The following is a 24,365-nucleotide window of genomic DNA, read 5'->3' on the forward strand; positions in this document are numbered from 1 at the left end:
CCCAGCCTGACTGCCCCCTTGGTGCCCAGCAGGAGTGGAACCCAGACCTCCCTCACACCACCACCAAGAAGGAAAAACAGCCCAAGAAGGCAGAGGGGGTAGCGCTGACCAATACCACTGGGGTGGTGGAGTCCACATCACAGGCTGGGGACCGTGGCAGGTGAGTGCCTCCTGTGGAGCTTCCTGGAGGCCAGGGATCTCTTGAATTTTACCTCAAGAGACAGGAAATGGTCTAAATCACAGCAACCTCATGCTCCTTTCAAAGGTAATGATAGCTAGTCCTTTGAGAGCACCTACTGTATGCCAGGCTCTGTGCTAAGCATTTTCCATATATTAACTCAATGAAGCCTTAAACATTCTGAGAAGTGTGTAAATTCCCATTTTACAGGTGGAGAAACTGATACCCAGAGAGGTTAAGTGATTGCAGAAGGTCACACAGCTAGTTAGTAAGCCTCAGAGCCAGGAGTCTGGCTCCAAAATTATCACTCTTAACCACTAGATTTTACTGGCTCTCTCAGATGAAGAATCAGATGTTCTCGGGGTCCTCTTCAGCACCCCCTCACTCCAAGGCTGAGTAAAATTACCCTAATGGTCTTGCCTCACATCTGTTTAATGAGCTGTCAGTGAGGCTCACTGGCTCAGGATCCCTCTTAGGAGGCCCACCCCTGCTCCAGCCTTGGTGAAATATGGGGCCAGGGCCCTGACTGGGGAGAGGGTCAGCCCTAGGGATGAAGTGAGAGCCAATTAATGCTGGGTCCTCTCTCTGCCTCTCAGCGTTAGCAGCTATGACAGGGGCCAGCCTTATGCCACTGAGTGGTCAGACGATGAGAGCGGGAACCCATTTGGGGGCAATGAGGCCAACGGGGGCTCTAACCCCTTCGAGGATGACGCCAAGGGAGTGCGTGTGCGGGCACTTTACGACTACGACGGCCAGGAGCAGGATGAGCTCAGCTTCAAGGCTGGTACGGAAGCGGGAGGCGCGGGGGGGGGGGGGGGGGGGGGGGGAGCTAAGGGCAGGGGATGCCAGGATTGGCAGGGAGTGCGGTTGTGGGAGGGACCTGGTACAAGGCGTGGCCAAGACCAGGAGTGTGACCTGAGCCCTGGGGCCAACATTTGAACTGGAGGGCAAGCGCAGGGCCTGAGACTGGGCAACTGGGTGCCAGGGGTGGAGTAAGGACCTGAGAATAGGATTGAACGGGTTCGGGACCCACAAGGATTGGGGGCGGGCCTGAGCACCCGGGATGCCGGAACAGGGACACAGACCTGGGAAAGGAAGCTGGAGGCGGGATGAGACCCCGATTAGGTGGGTGGCTGCGGGCAGGACTTGGGTGTGTGGCTGGGGCTGGTCCCCCGGGGCAGGCATTGGGGCAATAAAGAGGGAGGGTTTAGGGGTCGGCGGAGCATAATAGCATTGGAGGGCTTACCTAGCAGTACGGGGGTGGAGGGACGGACTTCTTTGGGTCCCTGTCAACGATCTCCTCTGTGTCCCCTTCCCAGGAGACGAGCTCACCAAGCTGGGCGAGGAGGACGAGCAGGGTTGGTGCCGCGGGCGGCTGGACAGCGGGCAGTTCGGCCTCTATCCCGCCAATTACGTGGAGGCCATCTAGCTGCCCTGCTCCCCTCCACACTACCCCTCACTCCTTGCCCTCCCTTCCCAATCTTGTCACCTCCCCTCGCCATAGAGCTCCAGACATATTTTCCGATCAAGCTTTTATTTTTTTAAAAGTCAAAACAGAACAAAACAAAAAATACAAAGAGATGGAGCATTTGCAGGGCCCCCTGGAGGCCAGGCTGGAGGCGCTTGGGGTAATGGCCCCTGGGTAGGTCAAGGTCTTAGGACTTAGCCCAACAAAGACATCACAACATCTGCTCTTTAGATCCCACCAAAAAGTCCCCTCAGCCCCGAGAGGCATCTCCTGGGCCCTTTTATTCTGATTCAGTGCCCCCATCCCATCCCTTTCCTCCCCACCCCTGGCTGCCAGCACCTGCCCCACCCCCTCCCCTGGCCACTGTTTTCTGACCTCTTTCTCCTGCCCCATGCTGCTCCCCTTCCACTACCACTTTACTCTCAGAGGCCTCCCCTCCAACCCCAGACAAGGGGCCTCCCAGTGTCGAGTCTTCCACTGTGCCCTGGGGAGTGCTCTTCTTCTCTGGGCCTCGCCCCTCTGGAAGAGAAATAGTCACCCTCTTTTCCCATAGAGGTTTCCAGGTGTCTCTAGACTCTCTCAGGCATGAAGAGGGTTGAGCTGGAGTTGGTGACAGAGTCACTGTGGTGTAGGAGGGTGAGTGAAGGGGGAGCAGGCTCTCAGGCTTCCCAACGCCAGGATCGGCTGAGGAATGGGGACCCTGCTAGGGCCCTTCTTTCCAGCTGTCCGCACTTCAGGCCTGGGCTCTTTCTCAGAGCCATAGCCTTCGGTACTTGCAGAGACACTCTCCCCACAAAGTCCTCAGGCAGTGGGGAGGGGCCCCAAAGCACAGGGCAAAGCCAGCAACAGTAGCAGCCTCCTCCTATTTCCTGGGGAGGAGGGCATCTTGCTCACCCACCCACCCTCCTTCACTCCCCACACCCACCCTCCTTCCCTTTACATCCATCTAAAACTAGAGAAGCACTAGGTTCAGCCAGCCTTCAGGCCAAGGCTTGGAGTCTCCTATTTTCTTTCCCATTCTCTGGCCTGCCTGGGGAGATACCGTGGGCCCCATGGGAGCGTCCAGCCTGGGACCATCAGGGAAAGCCTGCAGCCAATAGCAGAGGCATGGGGTTGGCAGGAGGGAGGAGCCCTGGCCCTCAGGAGCAGGGCAGTCACCATGTCTTCCTTCTCCCCTCCATAATCAAGGCCCTGGCCCTGGAGCAACGTTCCCCCTGCTGGCAGCGCCTTCCCCCTACCCCCTACCCCCTACACCCCACCTCTCCAAGCCTGGGTCTCAGTTAAAGGACGGTGGGGTGAGAGGAGACAAAGGGCTTGCCCAGAGCAGCAGTGTTTCCTATGGCTGGTGAAAGAAAGTAGTGCTGGATTACCGTGGCAGTGGGGGCAGGGTGGTTGGAAAGCAGACCGAGGTGGGACAAGATCCCAACAAGTGGGGCACTGGCTGGAAGAGGAATCTCCCAGAACCTCTGCAGGGAGGCCCTGAGACTTCCTGCAGCACCAGGTGAGCCTTACGGTGATGCCACTTTCGGGCTTCAGGACTGTAGACACCCTACTCCCTCCCATCGCACCTGGCCCCCTGGGCCTCTAGGTGAAGACAGCAGATACCCCAGCCCCTCTGTCGCCCATCCGCCTCTTGCTCCTGCTTCTTCTCCCCTACAGTCTACTGGTAGGTCACAGGCCCCAGCCTCAAAGTCCTGACCCTGCGGTTCATGTGGCACAGAGAAACCTGGCATCCTCAGGCAGGGACCAGAGCTGGGGCAGGCCTCCCTCAAGGCCAGGAAAGTTGGCGGGTGGGGATGATGGCACCCCTAGGGACAGGCAGGCTCCCCTCCACAGCACACCTCTTCTTATCACTGCTCTGTAGGCCTCTGTTGCAGCCCGAGATATGCCCAAGGCCCCTTAGGGCCTGGAGCAAGATTTTGGGAACCTTCAGCCCTCCCAATGCCAGAACAAAAGCCCCTTCTGCCTCTCCTCCAAGCAGGAGCTGGAGTTGAGGGCCTCTGCCCTTTACCACCTACTACTGGAAGTCAGGAAGCTGCCACATCTGCACCTTGGAGCCTAGGCTCCCTCTCTCTGTGCCAGCAGTTTCCCAGCACCTGGGGAGGGGCAGTGGCCCTGGCTGTCCCCCTCAGCACTCTAGCTGCCCACTCGGGCAGGGACTTGAAACTCAATTCCTTCTGAGCACTGGGTCCCGGGCTCCTCAAGCCCTGGAGTGGGAGGGTCCCGCCTGGAAGACCCCCTGAGCTCCCGGGGCCCAGACCCACCTGCCAGTGCTGGTGTCAGGGCCCTCAACGTCAAGCGTGGGGCCGCGCTCCTCACCGAGCCCACCGCCTCCTGTAGCCCCCTGCCCGCACCCTCGATGCTGCACGGGCCACTCTCCAGGGCTCAGCGAGTGACGTGTCTCTTCCCAAGTTAACCACCGTTCTGCGGCCTGGCCCTGCAAGGAGCCAGGACTGCCCTGCCACCGCCCTCTGCCGCCCTCGGCTTCCTGACTCCATTAGTCCGACACTTGTGAAACTCCGAGAAGTGCTGTGGTCTCAGCAATGCACCTGTTTTGTACATGATTGTGTAATTTAAAGGTATATAAATACAAATATATATATATATAGGTTGTGATTGTATGGCTGTGGATAAAATCCAGAACTGTGTCAACCTGGCTGGGCGTTGTCATCTTGAGTCATGTGTCTTCTGAGGCCTCCGAGAGTTACCTGCGGTGGGGATGTCTGGCGGGGAAGGAGAGCCCAGGACACCTGGGGGCTGTCCTGGCTGACTACCAGTGGGCTTGCCCCTTCCCTTCCAGCGCCCAGGGTCTTGCCTGTGCGGGGTGGGGGGGGGGGGTCACGCCGGGTGCTCTCTGAGGTTCCTGAGTGGCCCCTAGGGTCCTGGGTGCCTGGCAGTGAGCACTGACCAGGAAAGCTGGGGCATTTAGAGTCCCAAACTCACAGTTCAGGGGTGAATTTGACCCCTGGAAAGGCTTCTGTTTTTAAAGCAAAACTCTAAAAGTGATTGCTAAAGCCAGTGGTTCCCGGTTGCCCACAGTCCCAGGCAGGGCAGGGAGAAAAGGTCAGATGGAGACGGAATCTCTTCTCCACCACAGAGCCTTTCTCCCCAGACCCACCTCCAATGACAAGAGCCTGGCTTTAGCCAAATGGAGGATTCTTCAAATGAACACAAAGGGTTGCCTTGTCTCATTTGCACAAGCTGTTTTGTGCAGTGATGGGGAGCCCTGGATGCGGACCCATGAGGAGGGTCAGGGACTACCTAGGCTAGACAGGACGGGGTTCTGATGGGCAGGTGTGTGGAGGAGGAAGAGGAATCCAAAGTTTGCGGCCAGCACACAAGGTGTCACTGGATGGGTGTGTGCCCCAGAGGGGACGTGTGCCTCGTGGCTGATCCTCAGAGCAGGAAGCTTCTTCACCGCACTCCCCACAGCTCCCCTTTCTGGAGTTCCCTGCTTCCCCCTCTCCTCCTCCCTCCCCCACCTGAGATCCCAGCCCCCACCTGAGATCCAAGGCCTCTGCGGGCCCACCTGGGGATTTGGAAGCAAGTGGCTCCAGGGACAAAGTTGGGGGTAGGACAGGCAGGCAGGAAACAAAACCAGTTCAGCAGAGCCAAGCTGGGTTCTGGCCAGGGTCCCCGCCTGCTCCCTCCTGAGGGGTGGGCAGACAGCAGGGGCCCAGGTAGGCACAGGCTTGGGGCAGGGCCCCCTCCTCCTCCGGATCCAATCCCAGCTGACAGGTGCCAAGGTGCTGTTTGCTCACTGCCAGGAGTAAACTTTCTTTTGAAGACAATAAAATTGAGGAGGGCAGAAGGCGGCAGTACAGAGCAGCATTTAACCCTCAGTGGTCTGGGCCGCACTGGCTGGTTCCCAGCCTCAATCCCTGGAAGCCTGTCCTCAGAAGGTAAGTGTTACAGAGGCTAAGGGTGCTGACCAGTCATGAAGCAGAGAGAGCCCTGTCCTGGTGGGTTTAGTTCTTGGTTCTGCTGCTGATTGGCTGTGTGTGAGCAAGGCAACTGCTCTGAGACTCAGTCTCATATCTGAAAAATGGAGGGATAACCCCTATTTTTTGCAGTGGAAGCACATAGCCCTCAGGGCTCCTGCGCTTGCTGAACGGATGTGAGGAAAGCATGAGGAGGAAGCTGAGTGAGCTGGTTTGCCCAGGAGAGTGGGCACTGGGTCCCATCTCCCCCAACACTCTCTCTCTCTCTCTCTCTCTCTCTCTCTCTCTGTCACCACACCCTTTCCCCAACAAACCCTCACACCCCACCCACAGGGCTGGCAGTTTCAAAGAGGGCACTACTGAGATCTGTGACCTCCCCCTTCAGGAAGGAAGAAGCTCAAACAAGGCAACCTCTCTTCCACCCTGTTCCTTGCAGAACCAGTGTCTCACGAGGGGCACTGAAGCACCCACCCTCTGTCACACCTCTGCTGCCCCAGCCCAGAGCCCCCGTGGCTGGCCAAACGGAGACAAGAGCTCTTGGCCCCCTTGCAGGAGGGCCAGGCCCTGGCCCACCCCAGGCAGAAAGTCCTGATCTACAGCAGAGCAAGAGGATGGCCGAGGACCCTGCCCTCTCCGCACTCCTAAGTAGAGACTCTTGTCAGCTCCAGCCCCTCCCTCCTTTCAGGCCCCACTGGAGTTGGGGTAGACAGGGGACATTCCAGCCCCTTTTTGGCCTTGAGGACTCACTGCCACTCTCCCACAGTTGCTACCAATCAGTCGTTCCTTTCCTTTTAGGCTCAGCTCAATGCCACCTCCCCCAGAAAGCCTCCCTCCCTTGACCACCCCATGCCCCTGTGACCAGAACCCCTTTGAGCATTGATGGCTCTTTGCTGTGCCGCTGACTCACTGCACAAACACTGGGGCCATGTCAGTTTTCTAGTATCTTTATTACCCGTGCCCAGGGGCACACCTGGCTCCCCAACTCGGGGATGCAGACATCTCCTGGCACCATGCCAGGCACGGTGCAGAGTGAGTGGAAGAGAACAGTGGACTGTGTGTGGCCCTGGGCAGGTCATCGCCATTCTGCTAGCTCTGCTCTAGAAATGCTGAGACCAGAGGCTGGAGCGGAGGGCAGTGTGCATACTTCCCTGGGGAGTGTGCATACGGAGGACAGCCCCAGCTCCCTCCATCCTGCAGTGGGCTGGGCACGTGGACAGTCAGGCCTGCGGAGGAAGCTCCCCACCCAGGGTCCCTTGGGCCCCAGGGAGCTCACTTACACGCCTGGGAGCCATCCCCTCCCTGACCTTGGACTCCGAACGCCAGCACACTCCCTCGCCCCCAGCTTGGGGTCTGGCCCAGACAAGGGCAGACAGGAGGGAGGTCCAGGGAGGGTGAGCTTCAGGCCCGGGCCTGGCCCTTGGCCCTCAGATGGGGTGCACGAACTGGTAGACGAGGCGCTGGGAGATGTCCGGCTTCCGGATGATGCCCTTCTTGTAATACTGGCGGATGGAGCGGCTCAGCTTGTCGTAGTTCATGGCGGGGCGGTTCTTTCGGATGCCCCACAGCCGGGCCACCTGGGCGGAGTCCTCAATTTTGAAGATGCCTGGGGGAGCAGGAGGGCCCAGAGACAGCCAGCAGTGCAGGTGGGCAACAGTCAGAGGGAGAAAGACCGAGACCAACAAGTCAGTTTCTTGGAAAGCCAAGCCAGCCAGTGTCCTCAGGGGCTGCGCCAGGCTGTGGGGGCCACAATACCTACTCCCAAGGTTGTAGTGAGGGCTAAAGAAATGTGTGCAAGGAGCATGCCACAGGGCCCAGTAAGTGGTAAATAATACTATGGAGGCTTGAACCTGCTGGGTGCAGGTGACCCTGGATAACTTAGTGGATTATTCGGGGCCCTGAAGGCCTAGCCCTCACCAGCCACTGCTCCTACTGTGGGGTTTGCACACTTTACAGAGAAGCTGAGCGGGGCCTGACTATGCCCACAGCTCACTTGGCAAGCCGTCCCCTCACCCCACCCCTACCACCTTGGAGTTCCCAAGCCTGAAAGACCTCTTTGCCATTTTCAGACACCTCAGCTCACATAGCCCTTGCTGGCAGATTTAATTCAGGGGAGGTGGGGGAAAGAGTGGATTTGGAGCTGGGCCAACCTAGGTTTGATTCCTGGCCCTGCCATTTTCTACCTTTAGAAGCTGTCCGAGGCCCCTTTTTCCTGTCTAAGTGGGGGTTGAGTGGTTACAGAAAGTGCTTAGAGTGGAGTCTAAAGGAAGTGCCCCTTGGGAAGAACCATTGCATTGTTAATACCCCCAGTTCTCATTCTTAAACCCTCCTGGCAAGGCCCAGGTCAGCACACTGCCTTTGGGCAGCGTCCCCAGACATCCTCACTCTCCCTGACCTCCTTCCCTAAAACTCTACCATGGGACCTTCTCCCCAGAGCACCAGAGGACCAGTGGAACAGCTACTTCACTCTCAGTCTTAAATTTACACATAGAGTCATCACACCTTGTGCAGGAACTTCTCTTCTACCCCTTCTGGTCCCCTCTCATCCTCCACACTCAGCCCCAGAGTCACCTCCTCCGTGAAGTCCTCCTTGACCTGGGCACGGCAGCCCCCACGGTCCTGTTGCAGCCCTGACATGCTCTGCACACCAGCTCATTTTACTTCTAGTTCCCCTACAAGACTGTAGGTCCCTTGAGGACCGAGTATAGCTGAATCCCCCCCCCGAACCCTCAGGACACTGTAATTCTTTGTAAATGTCCTCTGAGCAAGGGATGAAAAGATTTGCTCAGTGAGGTCTGTTGGGTGATTGAATCTGAAGACTCAGGTCCAGGCACCCATAGCTACTAATAACGAGATGGGGCTTAGAACCCAGGTTTCTTGGCTCTGAGCCTTTGCCACACACACACACACACACACACACACACACACACACACACACCATGGAGCCCTGCAGTGTCCAGTGAGGTAGCCACTAGCCACAGGTAGCTCTTGAGCACTTGAAATGTGGCAAGTCTGAACTGAGGTGCACCATAAGTGTAAAATGCACATCAGATCTCAAATACTTAGTAAAATATCTAATTAGTACATTTTATATTTGTTATATGTCAAAATTATAATAAGTTATGATAGAGTTAAATAAAATTATTAATACAGTTGATTTCACCCTTTAAAAATTTTTTTACTGTGGCTGCTTAGAAACCTAGTATTACATATGTGGTTCACATTGTATTTCTCATTGGCTACCATCAGTATCCCTGTGAAGCTATTTTTTTTTCTTTTTAAAAGATTTTATTTATTTTTTAGAGAGAGGGGAAGGGAGGGAGACAGAGAGAAACGTCATGACATGCGAGAGAAACACCCTCAACTGGGGACCTGGCCTGCAACCCAGGCATGTGCCCTGACCAGGAATCAAACTGGTGACCCTTCAGTTCACAAGCCAGGGCTCAACCCACTGAGCCACACCAGCCAGGGTGAAGCTATGATGTTTTCAGGACAAAGACTGTGTCCCATTCTCAGCAGAATTTCAAGCGCATACTACGTTCCAGGCGTTGTGTGGCGCTGTGGATCCTGAACAGGCAGAGCCTGGCCTGCAGACAGGCAGGCAGACAGGCAGACATGGACACAAATTGCATAGAGACCCAGAGTGGGTCCAGTGACAGCAGCATGTCTGTCATTCAGGGCAAAGGTGAGGGCCAGCTCCATCCCCCTGCCCAGCCCCCACCCCTCCCTGGGCCTAGTGCCTGTTAGGAACCTGGGCAGTCCTCACTGCCCCTAGCACCCCCTTGTACCTTGTCAGGGCCCAAAGCCTCACAGTGCCCCCACCAGACGCCCAGCTCACCCTTCTCCTTGTTGAGCCACCGGATGAAGCGGCCGTAGCTGTGGGGCTTGAGCAGCAGCTCCTTGAGGAACTGCCACAGGTGGATGGGCTGCCCGGAGCAGGATGAGTCCACTTCGCTGTCCGTCCAGCTCTCCTCGCTGGTCGAGGCTGGGCAGCCAGGGAGGGTGGCGGTGAGGGGGGAACTGCAGCCACCCCCTGTTTCCGTGGCAGCCACCCCTCGACCTCAGACCTCAGACCTCAGGGCCCGGCCCCCTCACTGCCCTGCCCTGCCCTGCTCACCGCAGAAGTGAACTGTCCCAGGGGAAGTCCTCTCTTTCATCCAGGCCGCTGCAGGACAAGGAAAGGAGGTTGGGGACCCAGGAGAGACCCCAAGGGGATGGAGGACATTTTGGTGGGACTGTGGGGCCACAGAGGCCCCACTATGGTCCAGATTTTCCAGTGGCTCCCCTCCCTCCGGCCAGTCTCCAGCTACTTCCGTGAAGGAAATTTGGAATGTCAGAGCTGGGAGGGGCCTTAATAGGCCTGGATGCAGCCCCTTGTTGTTCAGACAGCAGAGCCGAAGTGGAGCCTTGCTCACCTATGAAATGGGGTCAGGACACTTCCGCACAGATCTTGTAAGGATCCTCAGTGATGAAGCCTGCACAGCGCCTCGTTCAGTGTCCCGTATAATATACACCCACTATCCGCCAGCTGCCAAGTTCACCCAGTACTTCCAACCCTCCTGCTCTCTGCCCAGCCCTCTCCCTGTTTCCCCATCCCAGCCAAGCAGTGGTGGGGGTGGCAGGGGGTGTGTGTGAAGGCAGCCAGTTTCCAGCCACACCACCACCCGGCACTCAGCCTGATACTGACCGCTGCCCTTGGCAGCTACTGGCAAGGAGCCTGAGTGGGGCAGGGCACTGGTCTCTGACTGGGTCATATGAGAAGGTCCTGTCCCTTTGTTCACCGGGGCCCCTAAGGTCAGGGGCCTTGGCGCACTGAGCAGGCACTTCCTCCAAAGCACATTGGTCTGTGCAGGGCCCACAGTGGGCGCCCAGTGAGATGGAGAGGGAGTTGGCATACAGCCTTTAAAAAGAATAGGGAAGCAACGGGGTCCTGATGGAGAACAAGATCCAGGGCACCGTTAAGTACAGAACAATGTATCCTCTGATACTATTCGTGTTGTTTTTTTTTAAAGGATTAAAAACCACACATATATATTTGCTTGCATATGCACAGACTTCCCAAGAAACTGGTAACAGTGGTTGCCTCCAGAGAAGGGGATTGGAAAGCGGGGGGCCAGGAGTGAGGGGGAGAATTACTTTTTATGATACACTATTTTTCACTGAGTTTTTTAAAAAAAGTGTACACATTTATTATCCCATTACTTCTCCAGCGAAAAACAGCTGGAAGCAAATGAATGAAATTTTAAAGGGACAAAGAAGGACTTTATCATGTGCACGGTCCCATCAGCTGTGACCTCCCATGTCCTCACAATCTAACTTCTGCCTTCTAACTTCCCCTGTGCTCTGTCCCGAGTTCCATGGGCTTGGCCGGGGCTGGTGATCACCCAGGCTCCAGGGAGGCAGCTGCACTAGGGGCTGGATCCAGAGCAGAGGCCAGCGGAGAGTAACCTCCCAGTGGACATCTTGGCCTGAGCTCTCCTCGGTGTCCCTGGCTTGGAGTTTAGAAGGGGCTGCTCCTGCCCACGCCATGTCCCACCTGATTTCCAGATGTCCAGGTGGGCGTGCAGCACGTCCCCGCCCAGGGGTGAGCGCTGGCGAAACTGCTCCTCCGACATGGCACACAGCTCCTTGCCCCCCAGCTCCTGGAAGGCCTTGCCCACGGGGGGCAGCCGGTACTGGTGCTCCGTCCACAAGAGCCACTTCTGCACGTTGCCAGGACTCCAGTCCATGGGGTCTGGGCAAGAGACACTCCCTCAGCTCCAGGGGGCTGCTTGAGGGCATTACCCAGAAGGTGGCCCACTGTGCTCGGCCGGCACCCCTGTGGGAACTGGGAACTTGTGGCCCAGGATTATGAACTCCTGGGTGGGGACAGGACAGGACAGGCCCTCTTGAGGGGCCCTGAGGAGGGGGTACCCAAGAAGAGACTGGGGTGAGAGGGAGGAGCCAGGGCCTTATAAACAAACGTGGCTCAGGGCAGGATAGCCTGGGACCTCTGTACTTCCTACTTCACCCAGACTTTGGGTTCTCCCACATACTTCTAGCCCCTCCAAAGAACCTTTTGGGTAACTACAGCCTGGAGGGGACAGTGACATTAAACCAGAAACACATGAACTTCTCTTCCAGCTGCCCCTTGCCTTCCCAAAGCCCCTCAAGGAACCAGAGAAAAATCCAACCAAGAATTAACCCTATAACCCAAACCCCCATCCCTCCGCACTGTCCTGTATTTCACAGATGAGAAAACTGAGGCACAGAGAGTTCCATCTCCTCAACACCTAACTAGGGGCTGGGTGAAGGGTAGCTGCTCACTGCACATGCGTTGAATGAATAAATAAATGAACGGCAGGTCTCAGGGTCGTCAGGGGCTACCGCAGGCCTCAGAGGCTGGAGGGGAGTTGCTGGCTAGATGTCTCCCTGGGGAGCTGCTCTGGGGTGAGCCTGGCAGAGCTCATGGGTGGAGGCCAGGCTGGGGGGCACAGTCACAATGGGGTTTCAAGTGAACACTGGTCTAAACTGGTTCCCTAGCTGGGTGACCTGAAGACTGGGCTGCCTCCACTTAATAAACCCATTTTCCTCTCCAGGGTCAAAGCGATTTGTTTCTGTCCCCATTGTTCAAGGACAGGCCACTCCCTCCCCCGCCCAGTGAGGGAGTGAAGGCACCGTGGGAGACCTCCCTGGGGGTAGGGGCCTGCCTGGGCTTTGGGCAACTGGAGGGCTGGGGCGTTGGCAGGAGCTCCCTTAAGGCAGCACCAGCGGGGGTCAGGGGCGTGGTCAAGATGTTTGATAGGAGGAGGGGCCGGGCCTGAGGATGCCTGAAGACCCTCTGTGAGAGCAGCGCTGAGTGATATGTTCATGTGCCGAGGACCATGTTCATGCGAGGACCATGTTCACGTGCCCGGGACCAGGGACCAAGGAGACGGGTCAGGGCTGCCCAGAGCTGCAGAGATGGTGGAGGGACAGGGCTGGAGACCCAGCAGCCCTTTGGCCCACAGCATCAGGCCATAACCACGTCTTTCAAGCTCTGGCAGACACATTCACGCCCAGCCTCCTGATGTCCCTTCACTTTACTTACGATCTGTTTCCCTCACTCTAGCGTCACCTTCATAAATGGGGAAGTTTTGTATTGTGTTCATCACTCAATTCCCCAGTGCTAGAACAGGGCCTGGCATATTAAGTTACTGTTTACTGAGTATAAGGTGCCATCTTAGGACTAGGGACGTAACAGTGAACAAAAAAAATGAAAATCGTGTCCTCTGGGTGTATACATTCCAGCGGGGGAAGACAGAAAATGAACAAGATAAATAAATACAATATGCGGCATATTAGATTGTATGTGCTGCTGCGAGAGAAATAAAGCAGACGGGAGGGACAGAGGTGGGGTGTGAGCAGCAATTTCAACAGAGGGGTCAGGCAAGGCCCGTTAGGTTGGGACCATCGGAGTCAAGACATGAAGCAGGTAAGGGTGGGCCAAGGAGACATTTGGGGGAAAAGTGAGCAAGGTTGAGGGACCACAAGCAGATGCAAAGGTCCTGAAGTGTGTGTTGTACGAGCAGCAAGGAAGCAGGTGTAGCGGAGGGGAGAGTGGAGATGAGTCTGAGAGGAGGCGGTGGCCAACTGGTGCCAAGCTCGAATTCGCTTCATCCAGCAGGGGCTCTGGGCTGGTGCAGGAGGGGCACACAGAGAGTCAGAACCTCCCAGCCTCCGTTCACCGCTTTGTGCAACGGGCTGCCTGTGTGTGTAGAAGCACCAGTATTCCTGGGGCTGCCTGAGGCTGGGCAGGGGCGGCCAGAGTGCAGCAGGCCGTGTCCCTGACCCTCAGCAACCTCAGCCCAGTCTGTCCCCACCTTGCCAAGGTGCATGTGCAGAGGGACTCACCTGCCGTGATGTTGAGCAGCTTGCAGGCTGTCTCAATGTCTTTGAGCACCTCGCCCACCACCATGGACTGCACCTGCTCCAGTGAGTGCTCCTCCAGGGTCAGCCCCCCTGGAACCAAGTCCAGGCTGCTCCCAGGGGCTTGGCTGTCAATGACCGGGCACTGCTCGGGCTCCTCAGGTGGCTTGTCCTGAGTGCTGACTCCGGGGCCCTTGGCGGCCCAGTTGCTGTCCTCGGGGTACAGCATGTCCAAGTAGGAGAGGTAGAAGGCGGACAGACCCTGTTCGGGGGTGGCAGGTGGGCTGGGGCTCCAGTCCTGTCTCTCAGCCCTAACCACGCCGGCTGTCACCTTCTCTGGGCCTGTCCGAAACACAGTGTTGGGGGAGAGCAGGAGGCGGCTGGCGGGCAGGCTGCTCAGGCTGGGGCTGGTGCTGCCCATGCCGCTGCTGCTCAGGCCAGCAGCCGCGTCTACAGAAATAAGAGAGGAAGGAGTCAGGTCTGGCTGCTTCCCCGTCCCCGTGGGGGTCGCTAAGCTGGTTTCAGGGGTGAGGGGCCCCATGGGCAGTGGCTGGGCCTGGGAGAGAGCTGGAGATTCCGGGTCACTGGGCAGCGAGAACAGGGCCAGGAAAGACATGGAGGTGGGAGTTGGGGTAGGATTGTCAAGGGAGCCATTTGGCTGGCTCAGCAAATCTTTGCATGTGAAATGTGCTTAAAACAACTTTCTGAGTTTCTGGACCTCCATCAGTCCTCACAACAGAAGGCATGATTAGTCCCATTTGACAGATGGGCAAACTGAGGCCTAGAAAAGGAGCCTTTAATATCTAGTCCTGTTCCTAAGCCCGCCCATACCCAGATCCCAGTCTACTGTCCTGCACAGGAAATTCCTTCTGAGAGCTAACCTAAATCTTTCCTGCTGTAGCAAAGCTTGTTTTCATTTATTCTGTCCTTGAAGGAAGTAGGGAAGGGAGAGAGTCCCCATCACTTTGATGAGCCAGGTGAAAGAAGAGAGGTGCAAGTGAGGGCTGTGGAGGGGGGTAAAGCACCTCATAAGCTGGGCAGGTGGCCCCCCCACCAGCATAAGGCTAATGAAGTGGACGATAAGCAACAAAGTGTAGATGTGCTTGGCGCGGCTCCCACTCACAGCTGGTACCTATCCTACGCCGACCTCCCCTGAAAGTGGCTGCCCATGGGGCTCTCTCCACTCCCATGGGGCCTGGAGGTGCTGTTCATGTGCTGACCTACAGGCCCCCTTTCCCAGGGCAGCAGGGGTTGGTGAGAAGGCCCAGGCACCAGAACAACAGAGGCCCTCAGCGACTCCAACACCCACTCCTCTCTGAGGCCCCAGAGCCCCGCAGGGGTGGCAACTAGAGGCTTCCCTCCCCATTGGTCACCCGGCTCTGCTGTGCCCAGGTCCTTTTCCCTGCCCCTGCCCCTACTAGAGTACGCTGTTTGGGTGACCAGGGCAGCGGAGAGAGGGGCACACACCAAACAGTGGGGTTTCTGGGATATTCCGATTAGGTGCAGGCTCGAGACTCAAGAATGAATCAGAGCAGAGGTGGAAGATTACCAACAAATACATGTCCCCAATAATACAAGGAGCCATTCAGAAGGGAGACAAGGAGCATGGACGTTCAGGGCAAGCTAATGTGTCCCTTCTCAGGGGTATCTATATTGAAAGCAGAGGTTCTCAGAATGTGGTACTGGGCCAGCAACATCAGCACGGCTGGAAGCTGGCTAGGAATGCGAATTCTCAGGCCCACCTTAGAGCCCTGGATCAGAAGTCGGGGGCGAGGCTGGCGGGGAGGCCCAGCAGTGCCGGTCAGTAGGCGCTGCGGGTGATCCTGACTCGTGTCCACGCTGGAGACTCAGACTCACTGCTTTAAAGGCATCTTTAAATGCCGGTCAGTAACAGGGGGAAGTTCTAATCAAAGGACTGGTAGGTTCCCTGATGGCGGACTTCACCGTGCCCCCGGGCCCGTGAGGGGGCCCTCTGGGCCAGCTCCAGTTTCCCCAGCGATTGCCCTGCCCTACCTGTGTGACAGGAAAAGAACCCAACTTGGAAAACACCTCTGACTTTTCCTGGGCTGCAGCTAGCACATTCCACAACTTTGTTCAACACAGGAAATGACGCCTTTTATCTCTGGAGAGCAGAGCTTGGTGAATGGAGCCCAGGGGACGACAGCTCCCTCTTGTCCCCCATCTTGTGCACTGCCCACCTTCCCAACTTCACTTGGCAGCGCCGCAGTTTACCCTGGCAGGGAGAATGCCAGCAAGGGAGAAGGGTGTTCCCTTTGACTTCGACTCTCTCTTTCAAGGGTTCCTTTAGGTGACAAGGAAGGAAAGGTCGGGGTGGGGTGGGATGGGGAGGCAGGGACAAAGGGGGGCGGGGTTGCGGGGGACAGAGGGCAGGCCTGGAATCATTTCAAGTCCTTCTGTGCAAACACACGTGTGTGCCGTGGGCCTACATTATTTACCCAGGGAGCACCAACAGCCCGCTCTGCCCCTGGGTCCCCCACCCGGCCTATGTCCACACCCTATCCCTAGGTGACCCCACCTCTAGAGAGCCCCTCTCAGCCTCCCACCCCTCCCACCTCTCCCGCCCCATCCACATCCCCAGAACTGCCATGTCTGCCACGTTAGGACAGTTACTGCCAACACCCTAGGCCATATGCCAGGGAGACGAAAGCTTTTCCAAGAAGCAGGAGCATTTGCCTCCCTCGTGGCCCTCCTGTTTGCTTGGCCTCAGCTGCAGGTAGGATGGAAGGGAGCTACTATGTTTCAGGGCCCAGTGGCATGAGGGGTCAGTGAGGATGAATGGGCAGGGCAGGTGGCAGTGTTTGCCAGGCGGGGATGTGATGACACATTCCTGACACGTTTGTCAACCGAACTGCATAGCTCCCTCATTCTTCCCCTCCCTGGGAGAGAGACACCATGGGACTTATTCTCAGGCCCATGTGTGGATGGGGAAGTTAAAGTGCAGCTAAATGACTTGGATCCAGGTCTTCTGACCCCTGCCCCAGGCTTCCTTCACCAGCAGGGAATTCCTGCCTCCTCCTCCACACCCTACACTCTAGCTCCCCGTCACGTTGCTCCTAAATGCCTAGGAACCTGCTTTCAAACAAGGCTTTGTCCCAACTCCAACACTTTTCTGGAGAAAAATGCTCACTGTTAAGAAACTTTGAAAGCAAGAGACATACACAGTCTAAGTGTGTTCAAAATTAACTGTGCGGCCGGAAGAAAGACCCGGTCATTCGCAGGTGAGCGGTGGTAAAGAACGTCTGAGCCCTGCACCCAGGTCTGGGGGCACCTTGGTTTACCCATCAGGGAGCCAGGAGCTGGTGTGCCTAGTCCGCAGTTCTGGCCTCTCCTCCAGGCTCCGGGGCCAGACACGGTGGGAAGAGAGAACTGCAGTGAGCACCTCTTATGCCCACGATGTTTGCACACCTTCCCCCTTTTACTACTCGCAGCCTGGGGGACATGGACGCGAGGGCCTCATTTTATAGATGTGGACAGCGAGACCCAGAGAGGCCGTGCAGCATGCCCGGGGCCCCAGCTGGCCGTGTGTGAGCTCTGCGCGTGTACCGCCGCCCCTCTGAGCCCTCTGCTCTGGCCAGTTCCGTCTTCCCAGGGTCCTGCCCACCTCCTCATGGGACAACTTGATCCTCCGAAATCTATTCCCATCTCCTGAGTTCTCATTCCACCCCACTGTCAAGCACATTTCTCTCCACCACCCTTTCATCAAGCAGCCCTGTGCTCAAAAACCTCCCATAGCTCCCCATTGCCTGTCCTGCCTGATCCCAACGGCTGGCAGGCACCTCTGAGCCCGCCCCTGAGCCCACCTCCTACCCAGCCCAGGTGCTCAGAGCCAGACGGAACCATATGTTGTGTGATTATATTATAGAAAGAAACAACAAAGCCCAGAGTGCGGAAGGGATTCATTTGCTGGTTAGTGACAGGGTCTGGATCAGAACCAGGGATCAATAGACATATCCAGGTTCTAATGATAACAACATTTCTCCCTGTCCCCTGTGTTGTAGGCAGAACATGGTTATTTGTCTTGTGTTGTCCCCCTGACCGAGATGCCACTCTCTTCTCATCACAGTTAAGCCCAAAGCCCTCTTCTCCCAGGAAGCCCTTCCCAACAGCTCCTTTGTTTGATTTCCCAGCTCTCCCCATCTATGCCACGCAATTCAGCCCTAATTACATTCGCAGGGGACTGTTTGCCCATGGGGACACATGTTTACTGAGAAAAATGATGCTCAGAGAGTGGTAGGGACAAGCTCATAGTCACACAGCAGAGTTGGGACCAGGCTAGAGGCCTGATGACTCTCAGACCACTGCTCCATAGGCCTGGGGTCCTGGGACAAGCCCGGTGTTTGCCAGGCCCAGGTCCCTCGAACAGCAAGGGGCTGCCCGTCTCCTGAGTGATGCCTCCAGCTTCCCAACCTCGAGCTGATCTTTTCTGGATTAAGACACATGTCTGGATTAAGGTTCAAGGTGTCCTGGCTCCTCCTGCCCCACAAGCTTTGGCTCTGACTCCAGACAAAGAAACTTCGGGTAACAGCTGGTGGAAGCCAAAGCTCAGAGACAAGGCCAGACCCTGGGGCAATGGCCAGAGGGATTAGCCACTTCTGGCTCCTTGTCTTAGCACCTCCTACTCCCCAGGAAGACAGATCAAGGAAAGAAGGCAGGGGGACCCAAAGTCACAGATTTATAGTAGCTGTTCCCTGCCACTGCCTGGGCCTCTCTCACCCTTGGGGACAGGAATGTGCTCCTGCAACTCCCCTGCCTCCAGGGTTCTCACTCCCACCCCGACCTGGCATCCGAAAAAGATCCCCTGATAGCTTCTGAAACGACTGAGCTGTCACGGTTTGGAGCCTGTCTCCCACATTCTGCTCAGCCCAGGCTCCCAGATCTTTACCCCTGGGGATTGTAGGTAGGGTTAATGTACCCAAGTCCCCACTTCAACCCTGAGGCCCAAACTCGGTCTGCCCAGAGCCCAGGACCCTGGCTGCAGACCCCAGTGAGAAGAGCACTGAGGGACAGTGGGTGGGGCAGGGGGTCACAGAGCCACCACTCAGCCCTGCATCAGCCTCGCGTCCACAGAAACAGACCCCTCAGGCTTTCCCACTGGAGCCCGCTGCCCTGGCTGTCAGCCCCGTGCTCTCTCCACCCAAAGTGCCTCCTCTAATGGGTCAGAGTCCAGGGGCTGCTGGGGAGTGACTAGAACCTGGCTGGGACCCATGCAGAGTGAGCAGGGGCCACATGGGCCTCCCCTCAGCCTGCTGGTCAGCACCTTGGAGAGAAGCCGAGCCTGGCCAGGTCACAGAAGTCTGGGGCCAGTGCCGATGACCAATTGAGCCTTCCCAGCCCTGAGCTCAGACTCCTCCCTCCTCTAGACATTTCCTGCTCACCTTCCTGCCCTGTCCGAGAAGAAGTGCCCCCTCACTTCTTCTTGGACAGCGCTGGCCCTTCCATGCAACCCCAGCTCCCTTGCCCTTTGAAACTGCCCTTCAGACTACCTGGACTCAAGAAAAGCGCCCAGCCTCCTCCTCACTCAGCACTCTTCATGATCCAGAGTGCTGGCCTCTGCCCAGTGCACAGACCACCCTCCTACCCAGGAAGAGGTCCCCGATGACCGCCTCCAGGCAGCTCTGGCCCTCTCTCAAGCACCAGCTCTGGCCATCCCGAAACACCTGCTGCCACCGGGGTCCCTGTGGGCAAGAGAAGGGAGATGGGGTCCTGGGAGCACTTGCCTGTCTTGGGCTCAACTTAAGACTAGAGGAGGTGGGTTTCTTCTAGACCCTGTGGCTATCCCCCCATCTCAGATTCTGGAATCATCCAGGACACTGACCTAACCTCCCCAGGAGCCCTGTTCTCTGGAAGGTTCAACTTGAAGAGCCAGCAAGGGGGTCCGAGAGCTGGGATGTGGGGGACACTTGGGGGATCGGGTGAGGCCATGGAGGAACCAGAGGGTAGGTAGGGAGTTGGGAAGCAGGGCCACGTAGCAAGAGGATGGGGCACAGGAAGCAAAAGGGTCAGGGAAACACCGAGGATATCGGGTCTCTACCGCTGTTCCCACAGTTCCCATGGGCAGCCAGGAGCCTGTAGCGCAGTTAGATCAGCTCTGTGTCCCATTCACTTCTACTGCCTCAATGACAGCACTTCCAACCCCTTTGGGTCCAGGTGAAGGCCAACTAAATAAACCCTTCACGGGGCCTTCCCAGCTCTCCCCAGTATTATTCCTGCCGGACAGACGAGGCTGCTGTGACTGCTATGCGTGCCTGGCCCTGGGGACTAAGTAGGGATTGGAACTCAAGACTGAGAGCCACCCTCTGTTTGGGCGGCCGTGTCTCCCCCCTGCACACATCCTCTGGAGTTGGTATCCAGAGCCCCTGGAAGACTTGGCCCACCCTTCTGAGCAAGGAGGGCCACCCACCCTGCTGCGCCTCCCCTCACACACTGCCCGCCAGGCCCGGCGCCCAGCCCAGCAGCATCTCTTCCCCAGCTCCTCTAGCTGGACCAGACCCCCAGCCGAGACAAGCCTGGGCCAGGGACCAAGCGAGGCTCATGTCAGGCCAGAACCCTGACTTCCCGTCACGTCAAGTACAAATCCTGCCAGACTCTCTGTTTCCAGAAACAGCAAATCACTTCATTCAGCTCTGGTTGAGCACATACTGTGTGTGAATATATTTCATGTTTCAGCACTCAGCCAAGTTCCTTTGCCTCACCTGGGCCGCCATGCGCGGCCATTGGCATGTCCTACCTTTGATCACCACGCAATGGCTGACGGGGCCGGGCCTGCTCTCTCCGTTGTCATCTCCACAAACCCTCTTCTGCAGCCCCTTCTCTTCCCTACTCCACTAGCGCCTCATCTATACCCCCAACACTTGCTACCAGGCAGGGCTGTGAAGTTTCATGGGCATCTGGTCCCCACATTCCTGCCTCCGCTGGGCAGCCAGGCCCCTGCTGTGTGAGCACAGGGTTTCACCTGCTTCTGCCTGTCGCACCTTAACCGATCCTCTGGGCCCCAGGCAGTCAAATGGGGACTCATAAAGACAGCGTGCCGCCGGGGTTTGGCACGACAAGGCAGAACAGTGATGTGAGCACACATGCCAGTCTCCCAGGAGGTTCCCCTCATCTCTATTCTCACGGTCTCTGTAGCCTCCTCCGGGCCCAGCACAGCGCTGGAGAGGGAGGGTGCCCCACGGACTCTGGGTGAATGCGTGCAATGCTGACAGGGCTGAGGGGGGAACTGTGTTCTGAGCCCCAGTCTGAGGGCCAGGGAGCACACCTCGGGGCTCGGAAAGGGGGTTTTAGGACAAAGTAAAGGTACTACAACATTCAGAAAAGGATAAAAAGTCCAGAATGAACTGTCTTAAGAGACTAAGAAGAGAAATTTCTTCCAAAAAAGGTTTACACGGGGGTGTGTGGATTATCAACGGTTTATTGGGACCCCAGGCAGCTACCCTCAGACCTCTGTCCTCTGCATCCCAGGGCTGGAGGGAGAAGGAAGGGCTCCTCCATTCTGGTGGTGGCCTTTCTACAGTCCTGGGTGGTCGCCGGTCCTTCCGGCCACCAGCAGGGTCACACCAGATTCCAGCTGGGAGGAGTGGTTGGAGGGAAAAGGACACTGATTGTCCCCTCGTCTGGAGGCCCCACTCCACCGCTGAGAGTGGGGAGAGGAGAATCTGGCAGGGACACCTCCTGGGCTGGGAACATGCAAACGAGGCATGGGAAGGAGCCAGGCATTAAATGTCAGGAAGAGCCCAGGGCAACTCAGCTTGTGCAAAGTTTGCTTTGGGAAGAGTTGTTCCACCTGACACACCACTTGTTTGGCTGGGGGCGCAGGGTGGGGCATGGAATGGGACAGGTTGGGGGGATGGTCCCAGATGGTCCCAGGTTTGAGGCCCAACTCCTTAGCTCTGGGACTAGGGCAAGTGACTCAGCTTCCTTTGAGACTCAGTTGTCCCATCTGTTAAATGCACTGTGAAGACCACGTCTTAAAGGGGGTTGTAAAGATTAGGGAGAAGATGGATTAAAATCCCTTGTGAATTACAATGGGCTGGGCATACATGAAGGTGCCACCTGGGAGCAGGTGAGGGGATGGGGCTGGAGAATAGGGAAAGGAAAGGTAACAAGGTGCAGAATGAGGAAAACAAAAGAGCCAAGCAGTAACCTGGGTGGAGGGGCAGGGCTACAGGGCGGAGTCTGAGGGAGAGTTGAGGATGGCGGTGAGGGAAGCCTGGGCCTTGCCCTGAGGTCATCTTGCCCTGAGGTCATCTTGCCCTCTGGCCCAGGCCAAGGCCGCTGTCGCCTTCAGCTACCCCTCCCTGACCTCTAGGAGGAGCCAGAGCCAGAGCCAGAACCAGAGCCGCCGGCTCCCCCCGACCTCAGCCTGGGAGGCAAGCCTGGGAAGGTACACGAGTCTTGCAAAGCTGGCAGATCTAGCCAGCCAGCCTGCCTCCACCAACTCCTGCACAGCCTTCAAATCCCAGCTCCAGCTTGTCCCCTCCACAAAGCCTCCTTTAACAGACGAAGCCACCTGTCCCACTTTCTCATCACAAAGGCAAGTCAGGGAGGAAAAGGCAAGTTCAGGGAGGAAAAGTGACTGGCCCAAAGTCACACACCATGGACCTTACTTAACCCATTCCTTCTCTCCGTCCACCCAGAGGGCCTTTGTCCCCCGGTCGGCCCGAACTGACCTCCCAGGTTACACTCAAGCTGCACCAAGTCGTTTAGCACAAAACTATGCTCTAATTGTTTGAGAACTGTTAATTTTATATCTGCGATGACCTCAGTGGTAAAAAGTGGGTTCTCCTACGTTCTTCTACTTGCTGCCCGGGTGACAAGTTCTGAGCATTGATTGAGCACCTACTGGGTGCCACCTATTCCCTCAGGCTTGGTTGACAGAGTAGCTCTATCTACTTCAGAGGGTCCTTGTGAAAATCAGCGGCATCGTATCTGCTAAAGTCTGTTATAATTGGTAACACAATAAGCATGTCCGGTAGGGACTGAGTTTTCAGCTCTGGGTCCCCTGTTTACCTAGAGTGGAGGAATCGCTTATCCAATCATGGTTACGGGCTCTCACAGGGGAAGGTGGTCCCCGATCCCATGAGAGACCACCTCTTCCACTCCCCAACCTCCCTGGAGCCCTGAGGATGTACCCTCTCCCCAAATTTCTGTGTACTTAGCATGGTGAGGCTCCAGGTGGGGGAGTCCCTGGCTCTGCCCCACCCCCAGGCGGTCAGGGGGCAGGCAGGACTGTCCCCCTGCTGGACTTGGCCATGGTCTGGGTCTACCTGCCTGATGGGGCATCTCCTGCCCATCCCTGCCTGCCACCTCAGAGCTGGGCAGCTCGGTGCCTGTTTGCTTTGTTACTCAGCTGAGCAGCTGGTGCTGGGGAGATGCTGCTTTATTGGGGGTGCTGTGAAGCTGTTTACTGGGGAGGTGGGGGCAGGAAATGAGGCCAAGCCCCAGCTCTGGACAAGGAGGAAAAGAAAGGCCATGACCTCCATAGAGGGGACAGGCCCTGAGGCTTATGGCTTGGGTGTGGACTGCTGGGTGGGCCCAGCTGGCAGGGCGAGGTGAGGGAATCCGGGGCTAGCTTGGTGGGCCTGCCCGCTCCCGAATGTGCACAGATGGACACACATACACACATGCACACGTGCATGTGTGCACAGGCTCACACATGTGCACACATGTGCATGCACACATGCATGCGCAACCGCACATATACACATGTGCACACACAGGCACACATGGGCACACACAGGCACGTACCTTGTCAGGCCCCAGGGGAGCCCCCAGCCATCCAGGCCCTTCAGCTTTCCACCCTGTCGTCTCTGCCATCTACCTGCCTATCTCCGGAAGACATCTGGCAAGTCTTAGAAATAAGCACCTTCAAGGACACTTGTTTCTTTCCTAGTGTGCCCAGGCTGGGGCCCGCAGGCCTTCTGCTCCTCCGTGTACCCTTGCAGCCAGCTGTTTGCTCCACAGCTCCCCAAACACCTGGTTCCTGTGCCCACTGCTGCCCTGAAGGGCCCCTGGGCTCTGGGCCTGTCTCCACTGCTCCAACCTGGACCCTGGCTGAGCTTCCCTCCAGAATCCCGCAAGCCCCTGCCTGCTTGTGGCCCGGCCCCAGAGAGACCCTGCCCTTGGCCGAGCAGCCGGAGCTGGCGGCAGCAGAAAGGCTGCTGTGCTTTGCTAGCCAAGCAGAGTGGCCAGATCTCAGGGCCGAGTGTCTGTATCTACAGAGCCGCCACTGTCAGGTGGGCAGGTGGACTCAATGGCAAGCCCAGATGGGAATATCACAGACACAGCGTGCCGGGCCTCGCCAGGCCACGGGACTCACCCAGGCTCTGGGGTCGGCCCAGGGAGGCAGATCTGGCAGCATGCAGAGGCAGGGGCTTCTGAGGGTAGAGGACCCAGGTTGCAAGGTCAGTGGTGCCTGGAAGATTCGTTCTGAGCTTACAAAGTGCACCTCTAAGCCCTCCCAGTCGCCTACCTCCCCACAGCTGGCAGAGCACTCAGTACCTCCCACTGGACTTACCTGTTAGCTGCCTGGTGCCCAAGGAGTTGCCTGCTGCAATGGCAACCTTGGAAGCCAGGAGGAGGTAGGGCAGCTTGGGCCACTGCTGGGTCTCAGCCAGGCATCTGGGGAGCCAGTGGGACCACGGGCCAGCAAGGCTGGGGGCAGGGGTGACACTCAGGTGGGCCTGGCCAAACTCGAAGGGCGGTCTCTCAGGTCTCAGGGCTGCCTGCCCTGTAGGGATCCCGCAGCCCCCAGACCAGGGCCACCTGTTGTTACTGTGGCAAGAGGGGCTTACAGGGGGGCCACGGTGGGCTCTGGGCACCAGGTCTGGGTCTTCGGGGCAGTGTGGACGCAGGTGGAGTGCAGGAATGTGCTGGG

General features: G+C 57.3%; 2 protein-coding genes across 4 annotated transcripts in view; one reads left to right on the forward strand and one right to left on the reverse strand.

Moving 5' to 3' along the window:
* The window catches only part of PACSIN1 (protein kinase C and casein kinase substrate in neurons 1), a 59,262-nt gene extending 55,014 nt beyond the window's left edge, over nt 1–4,248 (forward strand). For all 3 annotated transcript variants that reach the window (XM_054569241.1, XM_054569239.1, XM_054569240.1), the window contains 3 exons: nt 33–160; nt 775–962; nt 1,498–4,248. In XM_054569241.1, the coding sequence (XP_054425216.1) occupies nt 33–160; nt 775–962; nt 1,498–1,607 (426 nt within the window). In that variant the 3' untranslated portion in view covers nt 1,608–4,248. The remainder of the gene's footprint in view (nt 1–32; nt 161–774; nt 963–1,497) is intronic.
* A 2,663-nt stretch (nt 4,249–6,911) lies between these two features.
* Nucleotides 6,912–23,901, reverse strand: SPDEF (SAM pointed domain containing ETS transcription factor). The gene is made up of 6 exons (XM_054568707.1): nt 23,808–23,901; nt 13,457–13,921; nt 11,121–11,318; nt 9,702–9,749; nt 9,423–9,569; nt 6,912–7,190 (listed from the first exon to the last, which is right to left on the reverse strand). Exons 2-6 carry the CDS (start codon nt 13,890–13,892, stop codon nt 7,012–7,014), a joined length of 1,008 nt encoding a protein of 335 aa, XP_054424682.1. The 5' UTR covers nt 13,893–13,921; nt 23,808–23,901; the 3' UTR covers nt 6,912–7,011.
* Nucleotides 23,902–24,365: the final 464 nt, after the last annotated feature.

Source organism: Pteronotus mesoamericanus, unplaced genomic scaffold (genome assembly GCF_021234165.1).
Source record: "Pteronotus mesoamericanus isolate MK-2021 breed Mesoamerican mustached bat unplaced genomic scaffold, CSHL_Meso_final contig_20, whole genome shotgun sequence".
NCBI lineage: Eukaryota > Metazoa > Chordata > Mammalia > Chiroptera > Mormoopidae > Pteronotus > Pteronotus mesoamericanus.